This window comes from Adiantum capillus-veneris, chromosome 9, assembly GCF_014529385.1.
Source record: "Adiantum capillus-veneris isolate H3 chromosome 9, ASM1452938v2, whole genome shotgun sequence".
NCBI classification, from domain to species: domain Eukaryota; kingdom Viridiplantae; phylum Streptophyta; class Polypodiopsida; order Polypodiales; family Pteridaceae; genus Adiantum; species Adiantum capillus-veneris.
The window spans coordinates 163,364,926-163,389,727 of record NC_140939.1 but is presented as its reverse complement, the minus strand read 5'-3'; the positions used below and the strand labels follow the sequence as shown (position 1 = coordinate 163,389,727).

Sequence of the window (24,802 nt, the reverse complement as noted above, 5' to 3'; positions counted from 1 at the left end):
ATGGGGAGGAGAGGTTGATCACCTCAAAATCTCCAAGGTTTCCTAGGACATTTGTTGTTTACCTTAAGTTAAGGGAGGTCTAGGTCTCCTCAACCTTGAACTAGTTTCAACCAGAAATGGCTACCAAATGGATTCTCAGGGCTGCAGACTCAAAAGATTATTGGGCAGCTCTTCTCAAGAGGGATATTCAAAAATTTAAACTCCAATCTTACAAGGCCTGGTCTAATCTGCAGCTTAGAGAGCTACTAATATCTCCTATTCCTTTTATTACAATGGGTTCCAAGCTTGTATGCATAATGTGGAATGCATGGAACATAATCAAGGCCTCATGGAATCCCTCCAAGGAATTTTTAACTAAACACTTGTCTTTTATGTTAGACTCTATTTGGTTTGGGGTTTTTGCAGGTAAAAGTAAACCCAAACTATGCATGAAATCTCATAAAATGTTTCAAAGCTAGTATAAGGGTCTCGTTTGATCTTATATACCAAGGCAAGCTTAAAGTAGCTCCCTCTCTCCACAGAGAATTTTCCATAAGTCTAACAGATTCTAGATGGTGCCAGGAAAGAGCTAAAAAGCTTTTGTCTAAGATTAGAGTTCCTACCAAAGCTACACAAGCTACCAGCACAATCCAACATGTAGCTGATGAAGTGTTTAAATTGTATCACCCTAAAGGGGGTGTAGAAAATGATGTAACGAAAAGACTCAACAGGCTTTGGAAAGTCTCTTGGAGCTGCCAAAAATGGACCTACAAGTTCAAATGCCTTTGGCCAATAAGCAAAGCACTCTTATGTGGTTAATAATGCATAAAGGAGTGTGGAGTGGTGACAGAGCTCTCAGGGTTGGAGTCAGCAATGGGAATTGTTCTAGATGCAATATGGTCATTGAAGAGTGTGCTCATATATGGTTCACATGTAGAGAGAACAATGGTATCTTGAAATTTCTACACACATTCCTTAGCCAAGTCAACCTTAAATCTCTTGAATTTGTTGGGACTTGACATCCCATGGTGCACATATTATGGTTTCTGTGGCTTCAAAGAAATGCCTCTGTGTTTAATCGAGTTTTTCCTTTCCCTTAAGCTTACTCTAGCATGATCCGAAGCAGTCAGCCCAAAATCTTTGTGGTTGATGCTCTCTCCAAGGAATTTTCTGTCTCCAGCGTACAGAAATGTACTAGATGGCAACAATGGATGCATATTGTTCCTATGTTCTATCAGCCAGCTAAGATTAGGATGAAAAACCTAGTGTCCTTGTAACTTAAGCTCAATGGTTATCCCACCCCTTTCTTGTGGGATTTATGTATTTTTTTCATTGCTTTTCTCTTATTTAATTCTATTTTCTTCCCAAAAAAAAAGACACACATGTGCATAGCAGGTTGGGCAATGACCACTGCAAACATCTCAAGGTAAGGGACAAGCTTTTGGTAGCCATTCCTTCACATTGATGGCAAAGTATTTACCACCATTAATTGTAGATCCGAAGCATTATTTGGAAAAGAAAATCATGTTTGACGGGCTCCTAGTTGGTCATGTCTTCTTGCAAGTATTCCAGTCGTATCTAATACAGCTTATTATACTTTCTAATACAAGTCTTCTGCGATTGGTTTTAATTTTAAAATAGCACTTGACAAATCTATTCTTTATAAACACCCAATGGGGGAAAGGGACAAGTCAAAAAAAACTTGGGGTTTATTCAAACTATTAATCAACTTTGTGTTCATTAAGACTCGAAATTTGACTATGAGATTGCTCTTGAAGACAGACTTTAAATAGAATTTCTCAATTTTAGTCAAATCTTCGTAAAATGGTGGGGTTTTGGTGTAGGACGGCCATTAGGAGGAGAGTATTAAAAAGGGGGAGCTAGTTGTCCAGATGTGGTTGGAAGGTTCGAAACTCTGTTGGGTGCAATTGTCTAAACAGGCTAGGAACCCATGCAGAGATATAAATGTACAAAGGTTTCTTTCTGCAGACATACCTCATTGTGCTTCACCTTTAGAAGACGATGATGCATCACTTAACGCTTCTTCTTCTTCTCCTTATATCACGGCCTTTTGCTTTGGGTAGCTTGCACAAGCAAACAAACTGCACTGCTCCCATCCTGCCTGTCAAAAGTGCCTACTTCTTCTATGGCCAAGCCCTGGCTGCCGCCGACGTCGACGCCACCGCGTTCACCCACATCTTCTACGCTTTTGCCCTCATGGACAATGCCACATTCAATGTTTTGCCTGCTCCCGAAGATGGTGGCATCATCAACAACTTCTCTGCAACCGTGCGGGAAAGCAATCCCAAGGTCAAGACGCTTCTCGCCATCGGCGGCGCCAGCTCGGATGCCACTGCTTTCTCTAACATGGCTGCCACTTCCGCAACACGAGCCGCATTCATCAATCAGAGCATCGCTGCTGCCAGGCTCTACAGCTTCGATGGCCTAGATCTGGATTGGGAATTCCCCCAATCAGACGCAGACATGGCCAATTTAGGTGAGCTCTTTGGGGAGTGGCGGGCTGCGGTGCAGAAAGAGAACCCTAAGAGCCCTCTTCTTCTCACAGCAGCGGTCAAGTACAATGTCACGGTGGCTTTCGGCGGGGCGGGGACATACCCTGTGGACTCCATCGCCCGCAATCTGGACTGGATCAACATCATGTCATATGATTTGCATGGAGGGTTGGAGGTGGAGACAGGCATGCACACGGCACTCTACGATGCGACAGAGCTACAGACACTGACGGTAAATTTTGGGATCAAGCATTGGCTAGACGCAGGGTTGCCCTCATACAGAGGGGCCCTGGGCCTAGCAGCATACGGCCACGCATGGTACCTCGCAGATGCCGCCCAGCACGGAGTGGGTGCCCCTACAAGCGGTGCTGCAGAAGTCTCCACCTTTACACAGATCCAGCAATCTGTTGCAGCCCACAATGCCTCCTGCGCTCATGACAGCGTCACGCGGTCCGCCTATTGCTTCTGGAGCTCCCCTGCCTCTCCTAACCAAACTGTGTGGGTCGGCTTCGACGACCCCTTCACCATCTCCGCCAAGGTGCGCTACCTCAAAAGCATGCATCTCCTGGGCTACGCTTTCTGGAGCATCGGTGGAGATATCAACGGCCTCCTCTTCAATCAAGGTAAGCTGATAATAATTTCTTTAGGTGAAGGGCTCAATTTTCCTTCCTTTTTTTTTTCAAGGGACGGCGGACACCCCCACACCCACATGTCACAAGCGTTGAACCATACCGGGTGCACTTACCGCCCCTCTCCTTTACCGTTGGATCAATTTCCTTAAAACCAGCTCGGGAGTAAGGGTCTATGGGTCATGTTTAAGTGCTTACATAGTGTATATGCATGCGCTTGCATGGAGGCTAGGCATGCATAATGGCCGCGTATATGGGAGCCAAACCTCAGCACCACCAAGAAAGAGTGTAGGCTACAAGATTAGATGTGTAGGTTATCTCTAGTGCCGGCAAGTGGTCACTCATCAATCCAAAAGTGAATGGATGCTTACATGTTCAATTGTAAACACCCTTAAAATGATTATTTGAGTGATAGTTGCTACGTCGAGTGCTTTCCTACATGCGGATCCCTCTAGACCTACAGTTGCATGATTTGCGATATTTGTCTGGTTACAACTTGTGGTTGTGTATATATTTCTAAAGTAATGTGGGCAACTAGTGGGTTAAGCACACTCGTCAATCCAAAAAGGGATGGGTGCCTACCTGTTCGGCTTGCAATCACCCTTTGTAAAAAATTGTTGAATAATAGCCACCACATCAAGGGTTTTCCCCCACACCACCTAAACTTTCATAAGAAAAAAAGGCTAGTTATAGGATCGGGCTCGAATTAGTATAGTTGAATTTGCATCACAAAAAGAAATTGCATCCTTTAGTCCCTTTTATTCTACATTTGAAATTTCTCATGTACTAATGTCTTGCTAGTTGATGATGCAGCTTCCAAGACCATGTGAGGTGAAGGGCTTTCAACAACTTGGGCAAAGGGGAACCATTATGATTGGCTACCCATTCACTTCTTTCCCTACACATGATCCATGAATTCGCACTCATATACACCAAAGCAATTTGTCAAATCTCTATTTGTATTAGCATTGTGCAAAAGGACACAAACAAGCTCGTGTCTTACTCTATAAACTATTCTTCTCTCCCTACCTTCCTCTTTTGCTCGCTCCCCCTCCCTTCTTTCCCTCGCTCTTTCTCTCGTGTTAACAAGTGATAAAATCATAAGGCCTCTCTACTAGACAAGACGAGGTTGGTAAAGAGAGTTTGGTATTTAAATAGGCATTATTCATATTTCTCTCCCATAAACCAAGCAAGTGTATTGTGTAGTATAACGAAAACCAAGTAGAATGAAGTCTTCCAAAAATACACTATATTTGTGGGCAAGGAATTGCTAGATTGTTGTGGGAAAGGATGCACAACAACACATAGCAGTATTCTCATATAGTATCAATATAGCCAATAGGCCTAGCATGTTTCTGAAAAGGCTTGCTCATAGTTATACCCAAATGGATAGAATCCACATCAGTGTGTAATGTCTTCCACTCAAAGTGTTCACTTATCTAGCAGGAAATTTATGTTTCCTTATACAATTTCAAAATCATGCTTCAAGTTAGCATAGCCCATTTGTAGCTTGCTCTAAGCTCCAATCTGTCTCAAACTTGACCAAAAATGCACATTGAATCTCCAACCAACCAAGTCTTATATAGCAAAAATGCACTAAGTGTATCATCATAATCAAAACCTTTTTTTTTGCATACATTTTAGCAACCAACCTTACCTTTTATCTTTCCACACTACCATCTGACTTGCACAATGTATAGGCACTTTGAACCAATTGCTTTCTTTCCAACTAGGAGGTGAGCCAAATCTCAATCGTCATTCTTGGCAAGACCATCCATCTCCTCATCCATAGTTGCTTCCCATTCAAACTTTCTGATTGCCTTTTGAAAATGTGTGGGTTGTTTGTGATGTGCACAAGAAACCATATATGCGTATAACCATTCTAAATATGTCCATCGGTTAATGTATGCTTTATCACCTTCTTAAATGGGGTACACTCTTCTCTTCGACCCTTCCTTGCGGGGTGATATATTACTCAACATGGTTACTGCCAAAAGTGTTTTAAACCATGCTCTTCATCAAAGCTTTCAAAAAACCTAACTCAACCTCGCAAAGGCTACAACTTTCTCGAATATATTCTTTGCATAACCGTACATAAATCGAGCATAAACCATAAGTGATTAAATCTCATAAAAACCCATTTCAAGAACTATCCACAATCAGCCATATAAATCTAGTAATCCATCGTAGACCCACAACCAACTATACATAAAATTTCTTGCAAATCACGATGTATATGGACCATATGACCATGCTCTCATTTCTAGCTTATTTTGTATGAATAACATGTGTGTTGGAGAAGAACACCTATAGCTTATAGATCTTAAAATTTTGAAAATTTTGACAATTTTGTCTAGAATTTGTGTGAAGAAGCTACCATGAACACCCCATCAGAAGGCCTTTGACTACTAGATACACCTTGGATTTGATATGGCCAACCTATCACTTGAAAAGAATGCCATCCCCATTCGTGAATTACCAACACATCATGCTCAAGATTTTACACAATAATGAGCTTTGGAACACACCCTATCCATAATTCACCCAACAATAATGGATTATGTGCACTACATCAATAGCACTTTGTATACGTCATGTTGGTCCATTGCATTATGCAATGTGCTTAGAACTACAACACGTGGGTTCAAATCAAGTATTGGGATCTCTACTTGCCCCTCTTTGTTGCTCAGGTGCCTCTCTCTAACTGAAGTATGTTCTTGCAACCACTACCCTACTAGAAGGCTCGAGTTATTGCCATTGTAGTTTATGCCACAATGGCATACTCCATTGAGTCCTTGGCAAAATAATTATCATTACTATCCTTATCAAGCTTGCCTCTACCTTTTTCCTTTGTTGAGCTTTTGCCTTTGCCTTTGGAGTTGCGATCCCTAGAAAAATGAACACACTTTCCACAACGATAACAACGGCTCTTAGACTTCTTTGTAGTTTCCAACTAAGCAAGTGCCTCTCCACCATTTTTTGGGAACTCAAACCTTGCCTTGGAAATTAAGACAGCTTCCTCCTCAATGAGAAAAGAGCTGATATCATCAACTTCTAGCTTTTCCTTCGTGATTTGCAAGCATAATGTCCTTGCCACCATATTGTACTCCTTAGGCAAATTCATAAGTAACAAGTTTGCTAACTAAGTTCTAGTCAATGCACTTTGTCAATGCACTTTGGTGTTGTTGGTGGCGGTGGAGGAGCCGATTATCAAGCCCATTAAGGACAATCATTTGTGCACTTTGTCATATGCTCCTCTTAGGCCTACTGCTCTTCACGTATTATCTTGTTTTTCTTCTTCTTGGCACGTTGTGAAAACTTCAAAGGCTTAGAGCTCCTAGTTCCACCTTGTTGGGCAGCTCGAGCCCTATCCTTTGCTGCCTTCTTCTTTGCCCCTGCCCTTGCTTATAAGTTTGCAAGATGATCTCTCTTGGACTTTGCCCTTTTTCACTCCTCCTGCTCCCTCTATCTTCTTTTTGCCTCATGCACCTTCTGTGCTTCTCTCTCAACCTCCTCTTCATTTTGTTACTCCTCAGCTCTTTTGATTTGTTTAGCTTCTCAGGCTTCAAATTTGTGATTTCCTAGTATTACCTTTCAAGCACTTTGAGTGATGCAAGGGACAAATCTTTGCGGCATAGTTTCGTGGTTGCTTGAGCTGCAGTTTGTGAGATGGCAGGCAATATTTCCTCATCAATTAGCATGCCTTGATACTTTTCTTCATTGGCTGATGTTTCTTGTTTTGCTCTTTCTTCCCTTTATAGAGTAGAAAGTGGTGGGAGATTCGACAGAGGTTGCCAGTGGCATGATTTAACGGTGGTAGATCATTGAAGATCTAACGTGTGGTTGTTTGATCCTGCTTGTTTGAAGGTTGGGAGGTTGTGGGACTTCATATGCAAGTTGTGGTGGTTGGTTCTTCATATGCGGTTGAGGTTGTGGATTTAATATGGTGGATTCAGCATGAAGTGATGGTTGTTGATTTATTGTGGTATGAGTGGTGGCGGTGGGCTGGTGGCATTAGTGTGAATAGTGGTTTGGTTTTGCATGTCATCCAAGTGGTGCAAGATGTGAGTGCGTGCTCATTTGTGCTCAAGAGGATCTCTTAAAACATGCAAATAAGAAATGAACTTCAAGCTATAAGTTTTGACTTATATAGTACTTAAAATTTTTCAAAAAGTTAAAAAACTCAATAAAACTAATAAACATTCAAAAAAACTCAAGAAGAGAAAAAACTTTTTACATGAAATCACTAATTGTGCCGCCAAAAAATCACTTGGAATTTCTATGCATGTTTACAACAAAGATGGTAAACTGGATAAAAATTTATCAATTTTATCCAGCGCCTGCTATTTTGCCGTGTAATCTCCAACCATTTTCAAAAACGATCTCTTGCACTTCAGGCATGATACGATTGTGCTGGCCTCACATTAATCACTTTTGTTATCCTATATTTCATTCTAGTCCTCTTCCTCTCTCTCCACGCTAAAAATCTATAGAACCAATTGAACATCTCATACAGAGCATTGATCCTTTTCCTTCCACGTCCATGATGTTTATTTTTGAAGTAGTCTGCTTTTGTGAGCGCTCCATTCCTTGGCTACTCCAAATGCCCAATGAACCATAGATTTCGAGAAAAAGTACACCATGTGCAAAAAGTATGTGTTGCAAATAATTATAATTGACTTTATTGCAAACACACAAGCAATTTGACTGTAATATTATGTATCCACTACAACATGACATTGTAATGTGTTATGTGTACTTTCCCCCAGGCACTATTGTGAAACTATTGATTGCAAACCCGAGTACGCACTCTTCCGTCTAATTCATACAAAAATTGGCCCCTATACATTTTTCCACTTGACCCATCGGCACCATTGTCCACACTGACCTCTCCGATCTTATCTATCTTACACACATCAACCCTCAGTGCGTTTCCATGCACTACTCACATCAGACATAATCCCTTCCTAAGGAATATGCCATGGAATCATTAGTATGGTGATTTGTGCAAAGGGATTTACTGCACCCTACGACCATAGATATCTCTAGGAATACTACAAGGTAAGATGCGACATGGTAGATAAAGGCTCTCATATGCTATGTGTGGCAAGCTTTCAAGGAGGTAGAGTATCTTGAGCTTTATCACTTATTCATTAGTATTGATAGTGCAAAAACATGGTAGACTCTTAGAGAGGTGCTCAACCACAGCCATTGAGGACCAACAGGCATGGCATGATTATGTAGAGAGGAGGTATGAGGTCCTTGGGTAGCCTTCGATCCTATTGCCACTCGAGCCATGACCTATCATCTCCACTTTCTTCACTATATAGAGAGGGTGAGAAGGACAAAAAGTGGAGAATTTTAGGAGCCAAAAATGGTGTCTACTACAGTCACGTAGAGAGCATGGTGAGCTTGTGCTAGTGGATAATGCAACCCTTGCACATGTTGGCTAGGCAGAGTGGACAGTTGTGGGGTGGAAGGAAATTGCTATGGAAGGAGGAGTAGCAAAGGTGACCTTGTGGGTTGACTGAGGTAGCATTACCATTGCCAGCCACACAATAGCCAGGCCCTTATCGCCTCCCCATCTACCCAGCCATTGTGGTGGCCTTGAAGGGGACGCACTTGCTAGCTACCGACTCATCATCGTTGGTAAGACCAACACCTTTCTACCAACCGGTTAGAGGAATCACACGTACCAGAAAATTTTAAAATAACTCTGAGGCTTGTCTCAAAAACATATATCCTTTTAGAAAAATTAAAACTAGCAGATATTTTTTCCTCAAAAACATCAAGATATGTTAAGCCTATACGTAGAATCCATTAAATATTGGCTTAATTATTAACAAGTGAATAGAAAATATTAGATTTGTACCCTAGTTCCAAGACCAAGTCGTGACCCAAAAGAACAAGCATGACCTAGTATGAAGACAAGTGAATGGCGCTTCTTAGTGGTATGAAGAGAAGTGGAGGGTGCCATTCACAAAAGGAATGATTACACAAAGTTGCCCCTGTTTTTCAACCTAAAAGGAAGTACTAAAGAGATCAAAAGGACAAACTTACACCCAAAAGCTTTCAATGGTTATAGTTAACCTAAAGTCACTAATTTCAAAGAGATTCTAGATCCACCACATATTTTATTCAAAAATGCTATTGAGAACTATGTGCATAATGGATGCATTATTTGGCTATCATGGATCAATTAAAGGTCTAATCCAGACATGCTGTTGCTATTCATGTGTATCCTAGATCAGCCAATTGTCCAATCTAACTACTTATTGAGACTTTGTTGCATCATACATATAACAATTTTCTATTCTAAATTAACCACTTGTCTAATATTGCACCAAGCACCATTCCAAAGTAGTTGCCTAAACTACTTGGTGCTTAAGAGAACATGTATATAGCAAATGTGTTGTTAAAACAAATAGTCATGCACCATTCCATAAGTTAGCATGTTGCACTATCTGGTGCTTAAGAAGTAAAGACACCACGAGCATAAAAAAATTGTTTGCATACCAACATTTAATTGTTTTTGGCTTGATACCTTGAAGATCTCTTGCTTTGTGAGTGGCCAACTTTCTAAGCCTGAAAGCAAGCCATTCCTCAAGCATAGCAATATGCCATCTAATCAAAAGATTTGATGGCCTCAAGGTATTGCAAAATAAATTAAAAATTTGATAGCAAGATATCAAATCATCAGTAGCATACCGGTCCAGCTAGTCCATTGCCAAATGGAAGTAACTCGAAACAATGGGAGTGGACACTAAGGAGGTCACTCTAATTGGGTGATTATAGAGCTTGTACGCAACAACAAATAAGGCATTCATTGGGTAGTCAACCGGCATATCAAAGGGGATGGGAGCATTTAGGAGAAACCCTAGGTTGTATCCTCCCACATAGGATTTGGCAATAGGGGGCGGAGAGGAATGGAAGGTATCACCATGACACGAAACTCATGGGAAATATTAACTGCCAGTCCCAAGACCCCAAGGGAGTTTGGTGAAGGACAAGTAGGGAGAGGGTCACATCATCATTATTGCACTCCTATGAGAAAAATCTAGCATCCCTAGGGATTGTAAAGTCCTTAGAAAGGAAACAAAAAAAGACTTTTTTAGCACAAAGATGTCCATTATTTTATGACGAATGTATAGATCAATTCTTAGCAATACATCACTGAAGCATACTTCAGTATACCTCAGTAAGATCTAGGAAGATAGTTTTCTAGAGAAACTTTCAGGAGTGGGTTAAAGATAAGCCAAAGTGTTTTAGGTAGAAGAGCTTTGAGAAGCAAGCCCTAAAAGCAAAACACGTGTGTGTGTTTGTGAGAGAGAGAGAGAGAGAGAGAGAGAGAGAGAGAGAGAGGGCTCTAGAATTGTCTTCTTGAGAGATTCACCCTACAGTACTATACATGAACAATTGCATAATTGGCAAGGTTCTTTTGCAAACCTAACAGCATACGCACATTAGCCAACATTGCAATGCCACATTCATCAATGTTGTGTAGGATAAAAATCATGCACCCTTGGTGAGTAATTAGCACTTTTTCTAATTACACACTTTTCAATCACGCAAAAGTTATGAAATTTGTGCAAACTTACATTGAAACAAAGATTATTCAATCTCTAATTAGGCAAATATTCATGTGTATTGCACATGCATGTTTTCAAATTTTCATGTGTATCACACAATTAATTTGTAAAATATCACTTAATTAAGACCTCTAATTTGAAAAAACTAGTCTTAATAGGCCAAATTAATGATAATTGACTCAAAATTAGTATGCAATGGAGGCATTGGTGCATCATACACAAAAAAGTAGTTGTCCACACGTTGATTGTCAACACAATTAAGCATTCAATTTTAACCAAACACCTTCACAAATCTACTTACAATTAGCACAAAAATATGTCAAACCCTAATCTTAGTGACACTCCTAGCTTAGGCTACCGTCCCCAAAAGGGGCGGCAAACATTGGGGCCTCTTTCATAGCATCACCAGATTCAACAATAATGTCAAACCAAATATGGTAGCGACCCACCTAGGGCATGGGGCCTTGTGTGTGACAATTATTAGATAGAAATGGAGTACCGTCCACACCTCAAACCCAAGCTTCAAATACCATCATTCCCATATGTTTGTTGCATCCAACTTATCAAATTCAATTTAACTCACAAATTCCATACAAGAACTATGCTTTTGATTGAGTTTTGGACGGTTATGTACAAATCTTAGATAGTTATCTTATACACAAACCTATGGCATGAGATTTAGATAATCATCTAAGTGTTGATTCCAAAAGCGAAACACTCAAACAACCGTGCACCTACATACTTGGCTTGTGATTTATACCAATTCTACTTAACATTACTAACATCTTAAAAAGTATGGATGGCGATATCTAAGCATTCGTCTAAATCTCAATCTTATACCAGATTTGGACCACCTTCCAAATTTCAACCCTAAGATTCAAAGACCATTTTTTCACAGGCTATCAAATTCCACTTTTATTAAATGTCAAACCCAAAAAAGGACTCATGCTTTGGATTGAGATTTGGACAGTTGTCCATATCTCAAAGACTTATCTTAGATACAAACATAAGACATGAGGTTTGGACAATCGTTTATATCTCTATCCCATTAGCAAACAAGTGAATAAGCTTAAACAACCTTGAGGATGAAGAGATGTAGAGAACCGTCCAAACTCAATCCCAAATTCAAGCTCAAGGATCTCTTATAATTTTCAAATTCAAAATATTTATGACCCCATAAACACATATAGTTGTTGAGGCTTAAAAATCCACCCAATGCAAAGAGTATTATATATTTCAATTAAAAGTGTAGGTCAAAGGTTCTGATTCATTATTTTTTGAATATTTTTGCATAGCAAATAGCACATCAAGCGGAACAAGGAAAAGAGCAACCACTGAGGAAGTCATAGATTGTGTGTCAAAAACATTTAAGCAGTGGTATTTAGATTTCTACAATGCAAATTACACAAACTTGCCGAAGCTACATTTTTTTGTATTCATGGATGATAAGAAGGATTTCATAGATGCTAGGACTGTGAGAGCTATTAAAGAAGATGTGAGCTCCGAAGGTGAAGCTTGTGCGGTGGTCCATTCACAAGTTGTCCATTCTCAGAAAACAAAGAAGTGGCTCTTAGATCCTAGGTACTATCATTTTGACGGTATGAACAATATTCTATCGACGGATAACATGGCCTCGTGAGGGTGGTTCTCTGAGCCTAATGATATGAGTGACATCTTAATTATGTTATCCATTATCACAAGATTGCAACTTCATTTTCCTCTATGAAAGGCTCTACAAAGAAAGCATGGAGAATTCAAGATCACCCAATGATGACATGTGACAGAAGATCAATGAGAATTTTGAAGACACTAGTGTTATTGGGTTAGCTGGACTAGTTGTATATGAGAAGTGTTATCTGTTGGGACTTTCATACACCAGGGAAATCCTAGCTACATTATGTGATTTAGCACCTGGTGTTGGACTAGTTGTATATGAGAAGTATTATCCATTGGGACTTTCATACACCAAGAAAATTCTAGTTGCATTATGTGATTTTTCACCCGATGCTTACAAATGTTGACCTTTGTCAGAGAATGTAGTGATTGAGCAAGCAAGAGAGTTTGAGACAATGCCAAAACCATGCTCCTTTGCAACAGATCTTCTACCATACAATCTAGAGATAAAGCAACCAATTAAATTGAAAGAATTCAAGAAGGACAATCTTAACAAATATAGTTATTGGATTTTTGGAGGTCAACACTCAATCATGGTTGCAAAGATATTCACAAGCATAAATGATCCTGAGTATGCAACATAAAATCAATTTATCATACACATTTGGCAAGATTTGTGATTGATTGTCCACCACAATCTTGTTTCAAGATCTCTTAATGGAAAATCTAAAAAATCAACATGTGTTAAAGAAACAATCAACTCTAGAACAATTAAAGCATGTGAGAAGACAATGGGAGAGTTTTGGATCACCGGAGAAACCTTTTGCAAGGGACTACAAATCAAGCTGCATTTGCAATTGGGATGTAAATGCCTAATTTTTTCTTTCGTATGTTACTTTCAAATATTGTGATTTTGTGGATGTTTTGTTGCTCTTATGCACTTTATGCTAGATATAAATAATAAGATATATTATCATGGATACTTATAACCATTACTAAATCTCAACCCCAACAAGATCCAAGTTTGAACATGAGATTAAAATCGGATAGACTTTTCATTCACGTATATATGACTTTTAGCGTCTTTAACAACTATGAAAGCCTAGGTGATGATCAAATTTGACCAACCATCCAAATCTCAAAGCTTAAACATGAGAATAGTTTCTAAATCCAATAGACTTGTCATTCACATATTTAGGACTTTTACCATCTCTAACAAATATGAAAGCCTAAGTGATGATGAGATTTGACCCACCGTCCAAATCCCAACTTCTAACTCAAATTTGAAGAACTACCAAATTTCCAAACATGATCTTCAATGTTACCATATACATGTGGTAGTGATGTGTGTGGACCGCCGGGGCATTTTTTCCCTCTTTAGGAGGTTTTTTCCCCCGTGCATTGTATATACACCCATTCATTCTAGGGCTATCTATCTTTCCATTGCACAGTAAGTAATACACTCTCTGTTGTGTGCCTTGAGATTCCTTCATCTTCTCCAAGCTGTGTGTGTTTGTTTGCAACCCTATTTCCAACAATTAATATCAGAGCAAGTTGCATCCTCCCGGGCTTAGTCGCCAACAGCTCAAGCACACGCCTGCTCACTTTCTCCAAATTTTGTGAGCTTTGGCGAGCGCTTGCAGGTCGACAAAAATTTTGGGGAGTCTCGTAAAGCTCAGTCTGCTCAGATTTCTGATTCGGGCTCATATCGGCCTCCATTTCCACTACAGGTAGTACTGCACATGCTATTTTGTCATTTTGTCAAAATTTCTATTAGTGTCATTTTTTGCATAACAGGTCCCTTACAGTCTTCTACAGTTTTTCCTAGATATCACGTGTAGTTCCCACTTTGTTTCTCCTCTTTTTGGGCAGTTTTCATATCAGTTGTAACATTTACCATGGCTGACAACAACACAGATGTGTTCAAGATATTTGTTGCTGAGGACAGATTGGATGGGGACAATTACCCTATGTGGGCTTACATGATGCAACATGTTCTTATGTCAAAGTAAGTCTAGAATATTGTGCAGGACATTGATGTACGTCCTCGTTCTGAGGATGTAGGCAATGTTGAGGATGTTGCAGGTCTTGCTGCAAGGATTGATGTTGTTAGAATTGTTTTGCCTACAGTTGAGCAATATCATTGGGATGTAAAAGATGTGCAGGCTCATTCATATTGATTGTGTTGTCTGTGAAGCACACTATTACTCCCCACATTCGTTCTTCAAAATCTGCCAAACAAGCTTGGGATATTCTGGCTGGTCTTTATGCAAGTCGCAATGACACTAAATTGCATTGTTGTATAAAGAGCTGGAGTCGAAGATTATGCATGAAGAAGATGATATGGACACTTTCCTTGCCGGTGTCAAGGATATCAAAGAGCAACTTATTTCTGCAGGTGAAGTCATTTCAGACAATTCCCTTATGCAGATTGTTCTTGATACCTTGCCAGATTCTTACCAAACTTTTGCTAGTACTTGGAGATTTATGACCCAAGGAAATCCTGAAGTTGTCAAGTTTGATGCATTGTGCACATTGTTGTTACAAGAGTCACTCCAGAAAAAAACAAGACTAGACAGCATGCAGTTGAACAGGCTTTTATTGCTGCTCAAAGAAAGGGTGGTAACACCAATGCAGCCACTTCTTATGGTTCTTCTGCGAGTGGAAAATCTCATGTTCCTAATGCTTCTGTTGGCAGAAATTCGTCTAGAAATTCTAGTGATAAGGGCAAAAAGAAGATGTGTTGCCATTATTGTAAAGCTAATGATCACTTGATCAAGCAGTGTCCTAAGTTGAAGGCCAAAGAGAAAAGAAGAAAGACGGTGGCTCCACTGCAATCGCTGGTTCCACGACAAATGTAGCTATTGTTGAGTCTTCTGTGAAACGAGACTATGATGCTGATGTTGATGCAAAATGGGCTCTTAGTGCAGAATGTACCTATAATCCTATTTTCGAAGATGCATGCATGTCAGTTGTTGCAGATTCACATGTGTGGTATTTTGACAGTGGTGCTACAAAGCACATTACCTCACATCGTGATTTGTTCACCTCTCTTGAGTCTGTCCCTCATGAGAATTCCGTTACTTGTTGCAACAATGTCTCTTATCCGCTTTAGGGAGCTGGAAAGATTGTGCTTACTATTGCAAATGGTAGTTCTTTCACACTTGTTGATGCACTTTATCTACCTAGGATCAAGAAGAATCTTTTATCTGTAGCTACACTTGCTAGACTTGGTCTTGTAGTCAAATTTGTGGATGACAGATGTACTGTACCTCAGTTTAAGTGATGAAAATTGTTGCGTCTGGTATTTTATGTCGTGGGCTGTATAAGCTCACTTGTATGACAAGTGTGGATAGAATTTTTCAAATGCAATTGTGGATTCAAAGGCTATTTCAAATGCAAAACTTTGGCATGCACGTTTTGGCCATCTGAATTTTACCAATTTGCTGCATTTGTAAAAATCTGGTTGCTTCTTTGCCGCCTCTTGAAGCACCTGTCAAACATGTTTGTGAAGGCTGTATTTTGGGTAAGATGCAGAGTTCAAAGTTTCCAAAGGATGGTTCATTTAGGGCCACATGCAAGTTGCAGCTTGTGCATAGTGATGTTTGTGGGCCCATGCAAACTCCGTCCTTGGGCAATTACCTTTACTTCGTGACTTTCATTGATGATTACTCCATGCATGCATGGGTATTTTTGCTTAAAGAGAAGTCTGAAGTTTTTATGTGCTTCAAACAATTTTTGGCTATGGCTGAAAATGTCTCGAAATTACTATGGGCACCCTCCGTTCCGATCGAGGGGGGGAGTATATGTCTCATGAATTTAATGCATTTCTGGCTAGTCATGGGATAAAACACCAATGTACAATGCCTTATACGCCTCATCAAAATGGTATTGCTAAGAGGAAAAATGGGTCACTAGTTATGGAGATGGCACGATGTATGGTCAAAAGTCAAGCTTTGCCACATTCGTTTTGGCTTGAGGCCATCATATGTGCCACCTATGTACTAAACAAGTGTCCTACAAAAGCTTTGCAGTCTATTACTCCATATGAAAGCATGGCAAGATAGAAAGCCTTCTATTGAGCACATGCGTGTTTTTTAATTGTTTGGCATATGCTTTGGTGCCACAAACACAATGCAAAAAATTGGATGATAAGGCTATCAAATGTGTTTTTATTGGTTATAGTGCTGAAAGCAAAGGTTATAGGTTGTATCATCCAAAAACTCTGGTTTCCGGGATGTCGAATGTATTTTTTATTGGTTATAGTGCTGAAAGCAAAGGTTACAGGTTGTATCATCCACAAACAAAGCGTATTTTGGTTTCATAGGATGTTGTATTTGTGGAAGATTTTGTTCAACCCTTGCTCTCATGTACTAGAGACAATAATGTAAGCTCACAGGACATTTATGACACTTTGCTGCCTCCTTTTAGTGGTGGAAATTTGAATGTAAATTCCAATGAGGCAAATGTACAGCCTATGAGGGTTTTTGAAAATGTTACAGATCAACCTATTATTGATGCAAATGTACATGATGTACTTGATGAGGAAAGGGCTGAAAATGAGCAGGCTAGAGGTATGCCAAAATGGCTGGTGTATACATTACGTGATAGTAAATTGGATGCACATTTGTCTAGTCGTACTCGTTCAGGTTCTCGCCATGCATCTTGTGCATGAGATTGTTATGCTTTGGTTGTGTCTAGCTTATGTGATGTTGAGGAACCTTTGTCTTTTGATGAAGCATAATTCAAAAAATTGGATGGCTGCCATGCAATCAGAATATGATGTGCTTATAGAAAATGACACATGGACTTTGTGTGATTTTTCTCCTGGAAAAAAGGCTATTGGTACTAAGTGGGTTTACAAGTTGAACGCAAGCCGGATGGCAAGATTGATCGCCATAAGGCTCGACTTGTTGCAAAGGGTTATGCACAGCAAAAAGCCATAGATTATGAAGAGAATTTTACTCGCACTTGTCGTATGATTACTGTGCGTTTTCTATGTGCATTGGAAACTCATTTTGGTTGGGATGTACATCAGTCAGACATTGTTACTGCTTTCTTGAATGGTGACATATTTCAGGAAGTTTATGTAACGCAGCCTTGCGGTTTTGTCAAAAAGGGACAAGAGGATAAGGTGTGCAAATGTAACAAAGCTTTGTATGGGTTGAAGCAATCTCCTCGTGCTTGGTATGAGAAGGTTGACACTCATTTGGTCAAATGAGGCTTTTGTAATAGTCCAACAGAAAGTACATTGTATGTAAAACGTGAGGGTGATGTACTTCTCATTGTGGTTCTTCGTGTAGATGATTTGTTGATCACTGGACCAAATGAGAGACATATTGATGAATTTAAGGCTGGTTTTAATGCTACTTTCAAGATGAAATATTTGGGGTTGTTGCATCATTATTTGGGTATACAATTTAAGCAGTGTGATGGTGGTATTGCCTTGTGTCAAAAAAGTTACATAGAGACAATGCTATGTAAGGTTGGACTTGAGGATTGCAAACTTATTGCCACTCCTATGGAAACGGGTTTAAAACTGAGTCTTCATGATGCTGGTGAATTTGCAGATGTCACTCCTTACCAAACTGCTACTGGATGCCTCATTTAGGTATGCAACATGAGGCCGAATATTCATTTGCAGTCTCACAGGTCAGCAGATTTATGCATAGCCCAAGGTCCAAGGTCTAAGCATTGGTAGGCTATCAAGAGGATTTTTTGCTACTTGAGTGACACTTTACATCTTGGCTTGTTTTATCCCAAGGGAGATCATTGCCGCCAAACTTAAATGCTTTTTTGGACTCAGATTGGGCTAGTTGTTTTGACACGCGAGTGTCCACAAGTGGTTTTTGTTTCATGCTTGGCAGTTCATGTATATCATGGTTGAGCAAGATGCAACCTATTGTGGACACTTCTACTTGTGAGGCTAAGTACAGGGTAGTCTTCATAGGTACAATTGAGTGTGTATGGCTCACACACCTTATGGCTGATTTGGGTGTTGGACAGGACACTACCAACACTAGCTGCACTGACAGTCAAAGCGCATTGGTAGTTGCAAGGAACCCAGTTTTTCATGCTCGTAGAAAGCACATTGAGGTACATTACCACTATGGCAAGGAGAGGCTCTCAACAGGAGAGATTAGCTTGGCTTATGTGCCAACACAGGATAACCTTGCAGATCTTTTCACAAAGGCATTGTCTCGTGAGAAGTTCGAAGCTTTTCGCAAAGCTTTGGGCTTACTCCCCTTTGTGGACTGATCATGTCCTCAGGGCATGGCACTTCCCTTTACTCATGTGCCATCTCTCATTCACCGCATCACTTCAGCGGGGATTTGTTACCATATACATGTGGTAGTGATGTGTGTGAACACTTAGGACTGCTGGAGCATTTTCCCCTTCTTTAGGAGGTTTTTTTGCCGCGTTCATTGTATATATGCCCATTCATTCTAGGGCTATCTATCTTTCCATTGCACACTAAGTAATACACTCTCTGTTGTGTGCCTTGAGCTTCCTTCATCTTCTCCAAGCTGTGTGTGTTTTCCTGCAACCCTAATTCCAACATTCAAGACCATATTTTTCATGGGTGTCTGCAATTAGATAATATATCCTACTTTCTTTAATTTTACATGTGGCTTTTGCACTAGTTATGGTTGAAAGCCAATTCTCAACTCCATTGTCTCAAATCAAAGATTATTGATAACTATTGTTGACATATTAAGATTCCTCACAAAAACACCATTTCAAGGGCTAAGATTTGAAAAAGGGTCTTAGTTTTTACTACATACCACATCTATGCTCATATATGAGATTTGGGTGATTGCCTAAATTTGATTGACTTTTCATTCATGGGTTATGACTCTTAACATCTCTAACAAATACAAAATCCTATAGCATTGTGAGTTCTAAACAATTGTCCAAATCTTAACTCCAAACTAGAATTGGTCCAAGACTCAAAACTAAGCTTCACAGAACACTTTTTCCATGGGCTTGCTACACTCAGGCACTAAGTTCTTTTTTTTTGGACCACTTATCGATCTTGCACCAGTATGGTATATTGTTCTATTTTCAAGGCTTTTCCAAATTCAAGACCATAAATCATTATTGTTGTCTTTTTTTTTTTGGCGAAGAACCCCCCGCAATTTATTTCGCTCCCGACCATTCATGGGGGAGAAATTTTACAGAGGGTTTTCTTCATTGGTCTTCCTGGTCATTGCTTTGTTTGTGGCAGAAAAGGCCATGTTGCTACAGATTGTACTCTACACAAGATTTCTCCTGATCAAAGGCAGAAAGCTTCAAAACAAGAGGCACTTCATGTGAATAGGGGATTGGAAGATCACTTGGTAAGGAGAAGAAGTGAAGCAGAGAAAGCTAGGAGGAAGGAAGGGAAGAAAAGAAGACGACAAGCTAGGAGGACAGAGGCTCCAAAGCTTGTGTATAGAAGAAGAGAAAATGTTTCTCCTCTCTCCTCGGATACAACTTCTTTACCAGCTCTTCATGATCCGCCAGTTGATTCGCACGGCAGTGATTTGGATATCAGCAACAGTTCTGAAGGCATAAATTCAGCCTATGAGTGGCATTTTCCTTCTTTGGCAGAAAGTGCTAAGAAGTCTGTTGAGTCTTTGAAGACACCTAGGAGGTCTTTAAGACTTAACCCCCATATCTAGCCTTGATTTGAGGCAATCTTGTATCTTAGATTGCCCTAGGATTTTATCTTTTGGTGATACCATTTATGGTGTTCTCTCTATATTATTCTGATGTAATTCTACCTCGGGGTCTGTGCCTTTGAGGTGATTTTAATAGAAAGATTTTCTCTTTTGGAAAAAAAAATCCCTAGCACATATAAATTCTTAAGTGACAAGATTTGTACTAGAGTCCAACTCTCAATTTCAAAACAAAAGTTTCACCTATCCTTAGGTCTCTTGGAAAATTGTCCAAATGTCAACCTTATCTTCAAAGACCATGTTTCTCATGGTTTTGTTGCACCAGATACTAAACACTTGTTTTTTTAAGTTACATGTGAGTCTTGCATTTGTTATGGTTGATTTTTTGTTTTCAAAGCTTATCTTAAATCCAAAGTTCTTGATAAGCGTTGTTGACATCTTGATATTCCTACCACATACACAAATTTAGAGAAAGATATTTGGACCAACATACAAGTCTCGACCACAAAACCGATCCAAGCTTAATGATGACAAGGTTTGGACAATCATTCTGATCTCAACTCCAAACTAGATTTAGATAAACACCTTTTCCATGGGGTTTTTGTAGTTGGATTCCAAATTCTACTTTTGTTTGGTCTACGTATGGGTTTTGCAACAATTATGGTATAGTGTCCTACTTATCTCAAATTCAAGATCCTTGATCATTTTGTTAGCAGCTTGACACCTCTAACACATATACAATCTTAAGATTTAAGATTTGTCCTAGCGTCCAACTCTAAACCTCAAATTAGATCCATGTTTGAACATGCATTTTATACAGCTGTCCAAATCTCAAGGACTTGTCACTCATAGATTTAGACCACTCCATATCTCTAGAGGACAATGAGATTTGGAGAACCTCAAACAAGATCCAAGTTTGAAGATGAGGTTTGGACGGTTGTCCAAATCTAGTATACTTATCACTCACAGATGTAGGACTCTTAATATCACTATTGAATATGATAGCCTAAAGGATAATGAGGTTTGAACAATCATTTAAATATCAAACCTAAACTTCAAAGACCACCTTTCTCATGCCTTTGCTTCACTAGATGCTAGATGCTCATTTTTTAATCTTACACATAAGTCTTTTTACCATCAAATTTTAGTTCTAAAAGCTTATTTCAAATCCAAAACGCTTGATAACCATTTTTTACAACATCCAAATCTCAACAAGTAACACGATCCATACTTGAATTTGAGATTTGGACAGTTGTCCCAATCTCATAGACCTGCCAGATAACATATTTAACATATTTATGATTTAACATATTTAAGAAATAGTGAATCCTAGAGTATGATGAGATTTGGACCAGATGCCAGATAACAACTTCAAACCATATTTGGACAACCATCCAAATCACAAATCAAACCTTCAAAGAACATATTTTCCATGGGACGGCTTCATTTTACACTAGTTGTACTCAATTTTCTTTTTTCCAAGACATATATCAAATCAAAACCCCTTGGAAATTGTTTTTAACATCTTAAACCTTCCTAACTCATAGAAAATCCTTGGGGATGATATTTAGATAATAGCTTAGTCTCTATCTCAAACCAAACTCATGCTTGAATATGCGATTGTGATGATTTTTCAAATCTCATAGGCTTGTCACTCATAGATTTAGAGCTCTCCACATCTCTAGGAAATGATGAGATGTGATAACCGTGCAAATGTCAATCTCAAACCAGATTTGGAGAATTGTCTAAATCTCAAACTCAAACTTCAAAGACAATTTTATCATCTCCAAAGGTTTGTATGCATCTTGAGTTGATACTTATGTATCTTTAGCTCTTCCACGGTCTTCATGAGATTGGGATGGCTGTCCAAAACCCAAAAATACAAATTGGAAATAAAAATTATGAACTCTCAAATTTTCATGTACATCTCTTATAATTAATTTCTTCCCACTTTAAATCGAGATTCATGAACTAAAAGTTTATAGAGTGCTCTTGTTTGATTTTTGTGGGTGTTAGTGTTTGATTGGTTTTTTTCATGGTTTGCAGACATTGGAAATTGGTGTCGTTTACAACTGGAAAGAGTTTGCCAATTGTGACACCCACATTGTGTGCTCACTAAAGAAAGTTTATGACGGGTGGTTTAAAACCATATCAATGCATGTGAACGAAAGTTTTTGGCACCCACCAACAATCTCAACCTTCAAATGTTTATGAAGATTGAATGCACAAGATATTGAGTAGGTTCAGAAGGAGCTGAAGAGCAAGAATATTGTCATTGTATGAGATAAAACCCATTCCAAATTTATGGATATACAACATGCCAAGATGATTAAAGGGAATAGAGAACTCCAAGAAGAATTCCTACAATTTTTTAACAAAGAGTATTCTCAAGATCAATTTACAGATTGGGATGAATGTAGTAAATATTTTAAAATCTCTGACACTATTTATAAAGAGTTGCAAGTATTTGCAAAGAATGGCTCTAGGATAAGATACAACATGGGACAAAGACTTGAAAGTTTTTGACCTTTGCAAGGGCTTAGAGACCCTAAATACTAGCTTTAGATGTCGTCGTCAAAATCCGTCCCACCAACTTCTACCAAAAATCTCATTGGTATATATTGTGTGTCTAACTTGACAAATTTCTACCACTTTGAGCTTGACATCCATTATTGGCACACCATGCCCGAACTTGCTCTTAAGTAGACCCATTGCATATGGGCTTCCTCCTCTTCATGTGTGAGAACAGTTAGAGGTCCTTTTCTTTTTGATCGAGTTCTACCCTCTTACCAATTGGCTACTAATCCTCAAATTATCCCAAATTGTATAGAGCATTTTTGTGAAGAGAGGCTAGCATCACGGGCTTCAGGGCCTTTGCCATGTCTTCCTCTATCTAAGACAGATTTGGACGAGGTTTTGGCTTCTTTGGTGTCTTCGGGGATTCTTCATTTTGTTCAAGGAGAGGGATGGCATGTGAGGAAAGAGATGGTTTTGGAAAAATTGGCTTTTCTTGACTAAGAAGAGGAGGGGTTTTGTTTTTCAATTTGTTGCTACGTCTACTTCCTTTGAAAATTTCAAATTGTTTGACAATTATTGAAGCAATCCTATCACTCATTTGCATTGTGTTGCAACTAGTAGATTGAATGGCTCTTTTCTTTGCCATGGGTTGTCACCATAACAGACGAGTTAAAGCATTATTAATGAGTGCATGTCATAGGCAAAAGTAAAGTAATTGCGTGAAATTTAAGGGGCAAAGAACTTACTTGTTGAATATTGTGGGCTAGTTGATGTCTTCAAGAAGGCGAGTGTAGTTTTTGACAGAGAAATTTTTATTTGGAGTTGGTAGAGTGATTCTTTCCGAGCTTGCAGTTCGCTTTGCAATCTTTGTTGAAGTGGAGCTTTCCTTAGGGTTGATGAAGGGGGCTTCTTTCTTGGTATCTTACATAGAAATACAGGAATCACATGTACTCGACCACAACAACAAACACGACCTCTTATTTTATGTAAAAGCAAGGATGTGCATAACAAGCCTTCAAGTTGCGGGTGCCTCTCTGCCAAGCATTCTTTACATTTGCACGGAGTAGTAGCTACCATGGATGTTGTCGCATAGTTGTGCGTGATGTATGTGTTTGTATGTTTGAGTGGAAACATTCTGGTGTTGATGATGTGTTCGGATTGAGTTTTGATGAGAACTACTTGCAAAGAGATGTATTGCATGTGTTGTATTACAAGAAAAGACCTAAGATGTATAATTTTACTATCTTGAAGGATATCTAGTTTCTAGTTTAATGGGTTGAAAATGTGTTGAGCTCTCCAATTTAATGAGCTAAAAATGTGTCGGGTGAGCTCTCATTAATTGTTGGCTACTTCGTGAATAAAGGTGGTGGCTTCAAAACTTGTATTGGTTGGGAGTTCTCACAGGTCTTGGCTATAAGAGAAGGGAGGTTGGTGGTAACTTGAGAACTTGTACTTGTTGGTAGTTCTCTCAGGTTTTGGCTGCATATGAATAGCATAATATTTTAGTAGAGGTGCTTAATCTCTATCATCCATTCCATATTGAAGTCCTAAACGTAGGATTGAAACCACGTGAACTGCTTCAATTGATCATTCCTTTGTTGCAATGGCAGGATTTTCTCATGCGATTGGATGTCCATCATGAAACTATTGTGTGTCTTATCTCTCATAAATCTATTTGGTGGTTGCATGTACGCACAAATAAACATGCATGAGAGCATAATTACTAATGATGGTCTCTGCCTTTTTTTCATAGGATTGGTTCCAAAAGGAGGTATGAGCTACATTTGAAATGTCCAAGGTGTGAGCCAAAAAGTAAATGTCTGCATATGACTGTCTAGCAATTTGAGACGTTGTAAAACTTCCTTCTATTGGGAACATTGCCAACTTTGTTTAGGGAAAGTATTGCCTCTATAGATTGTCTCTAAATTTGGTCCCATCCACTTATTGGCACTTCTATCCTAGAGTTGAGATTAAGGAAAACTTGAATTTTTATGTTTAACTTGACACATAGATACCACTAAGCTCTATTGGCATCTTCCATGCCATCATTGTGTTTGTTATCAGACTAACCTCTTGGAAGCAAAATTTCTTTAATGCATTCAAAACAGTGGCATTGTTCTTGGGCTGCATTCGAGGATGTGTTTAGAAAGAATTTGTTCCCACTAATGAGAAGGACGAAAACTGGATTGCATGGGATAAGTGTTCTATGCATCGGCATAAGACACCGCTTAAGTATATCTTGCACTAAAGGGATGTTATTCTCAAGCTGGAGCATTTAGACGCCTTCCAACAAGTGAGAG

At 39.2% G+C, this 24,802-nt stretch overlaps 1 protein-coding gene across 1 annotated transcript; it reads left to right on the top strand.

The window, feature by feature from the left end:
• Positions 1–1,698: 1,698 nt before the first annotated feature.
• On the top strand, positions 1,699–19,988 carry LOC147451511 (class V chitinase-like). The gene is made up of 4 exons (XM_086520628.1): positions 1,699–3,115; positions 6,989–7,185; positions 17,895–17,935; positions 19,553–19,988. The coding sequence occupies exons 1-4, from the start codon at positions 2,002–2,004 to the stop codon at positions 19,986–19,988; spliced, it is 1,788 nt and encodes a 595-aa protein (XP_086376754.1). The 5' UTR covers positions 1,699–2,001.
• The last annotated feature ends 4,814 nt before the right edge of the window (positions 19,989–24,802 follow it).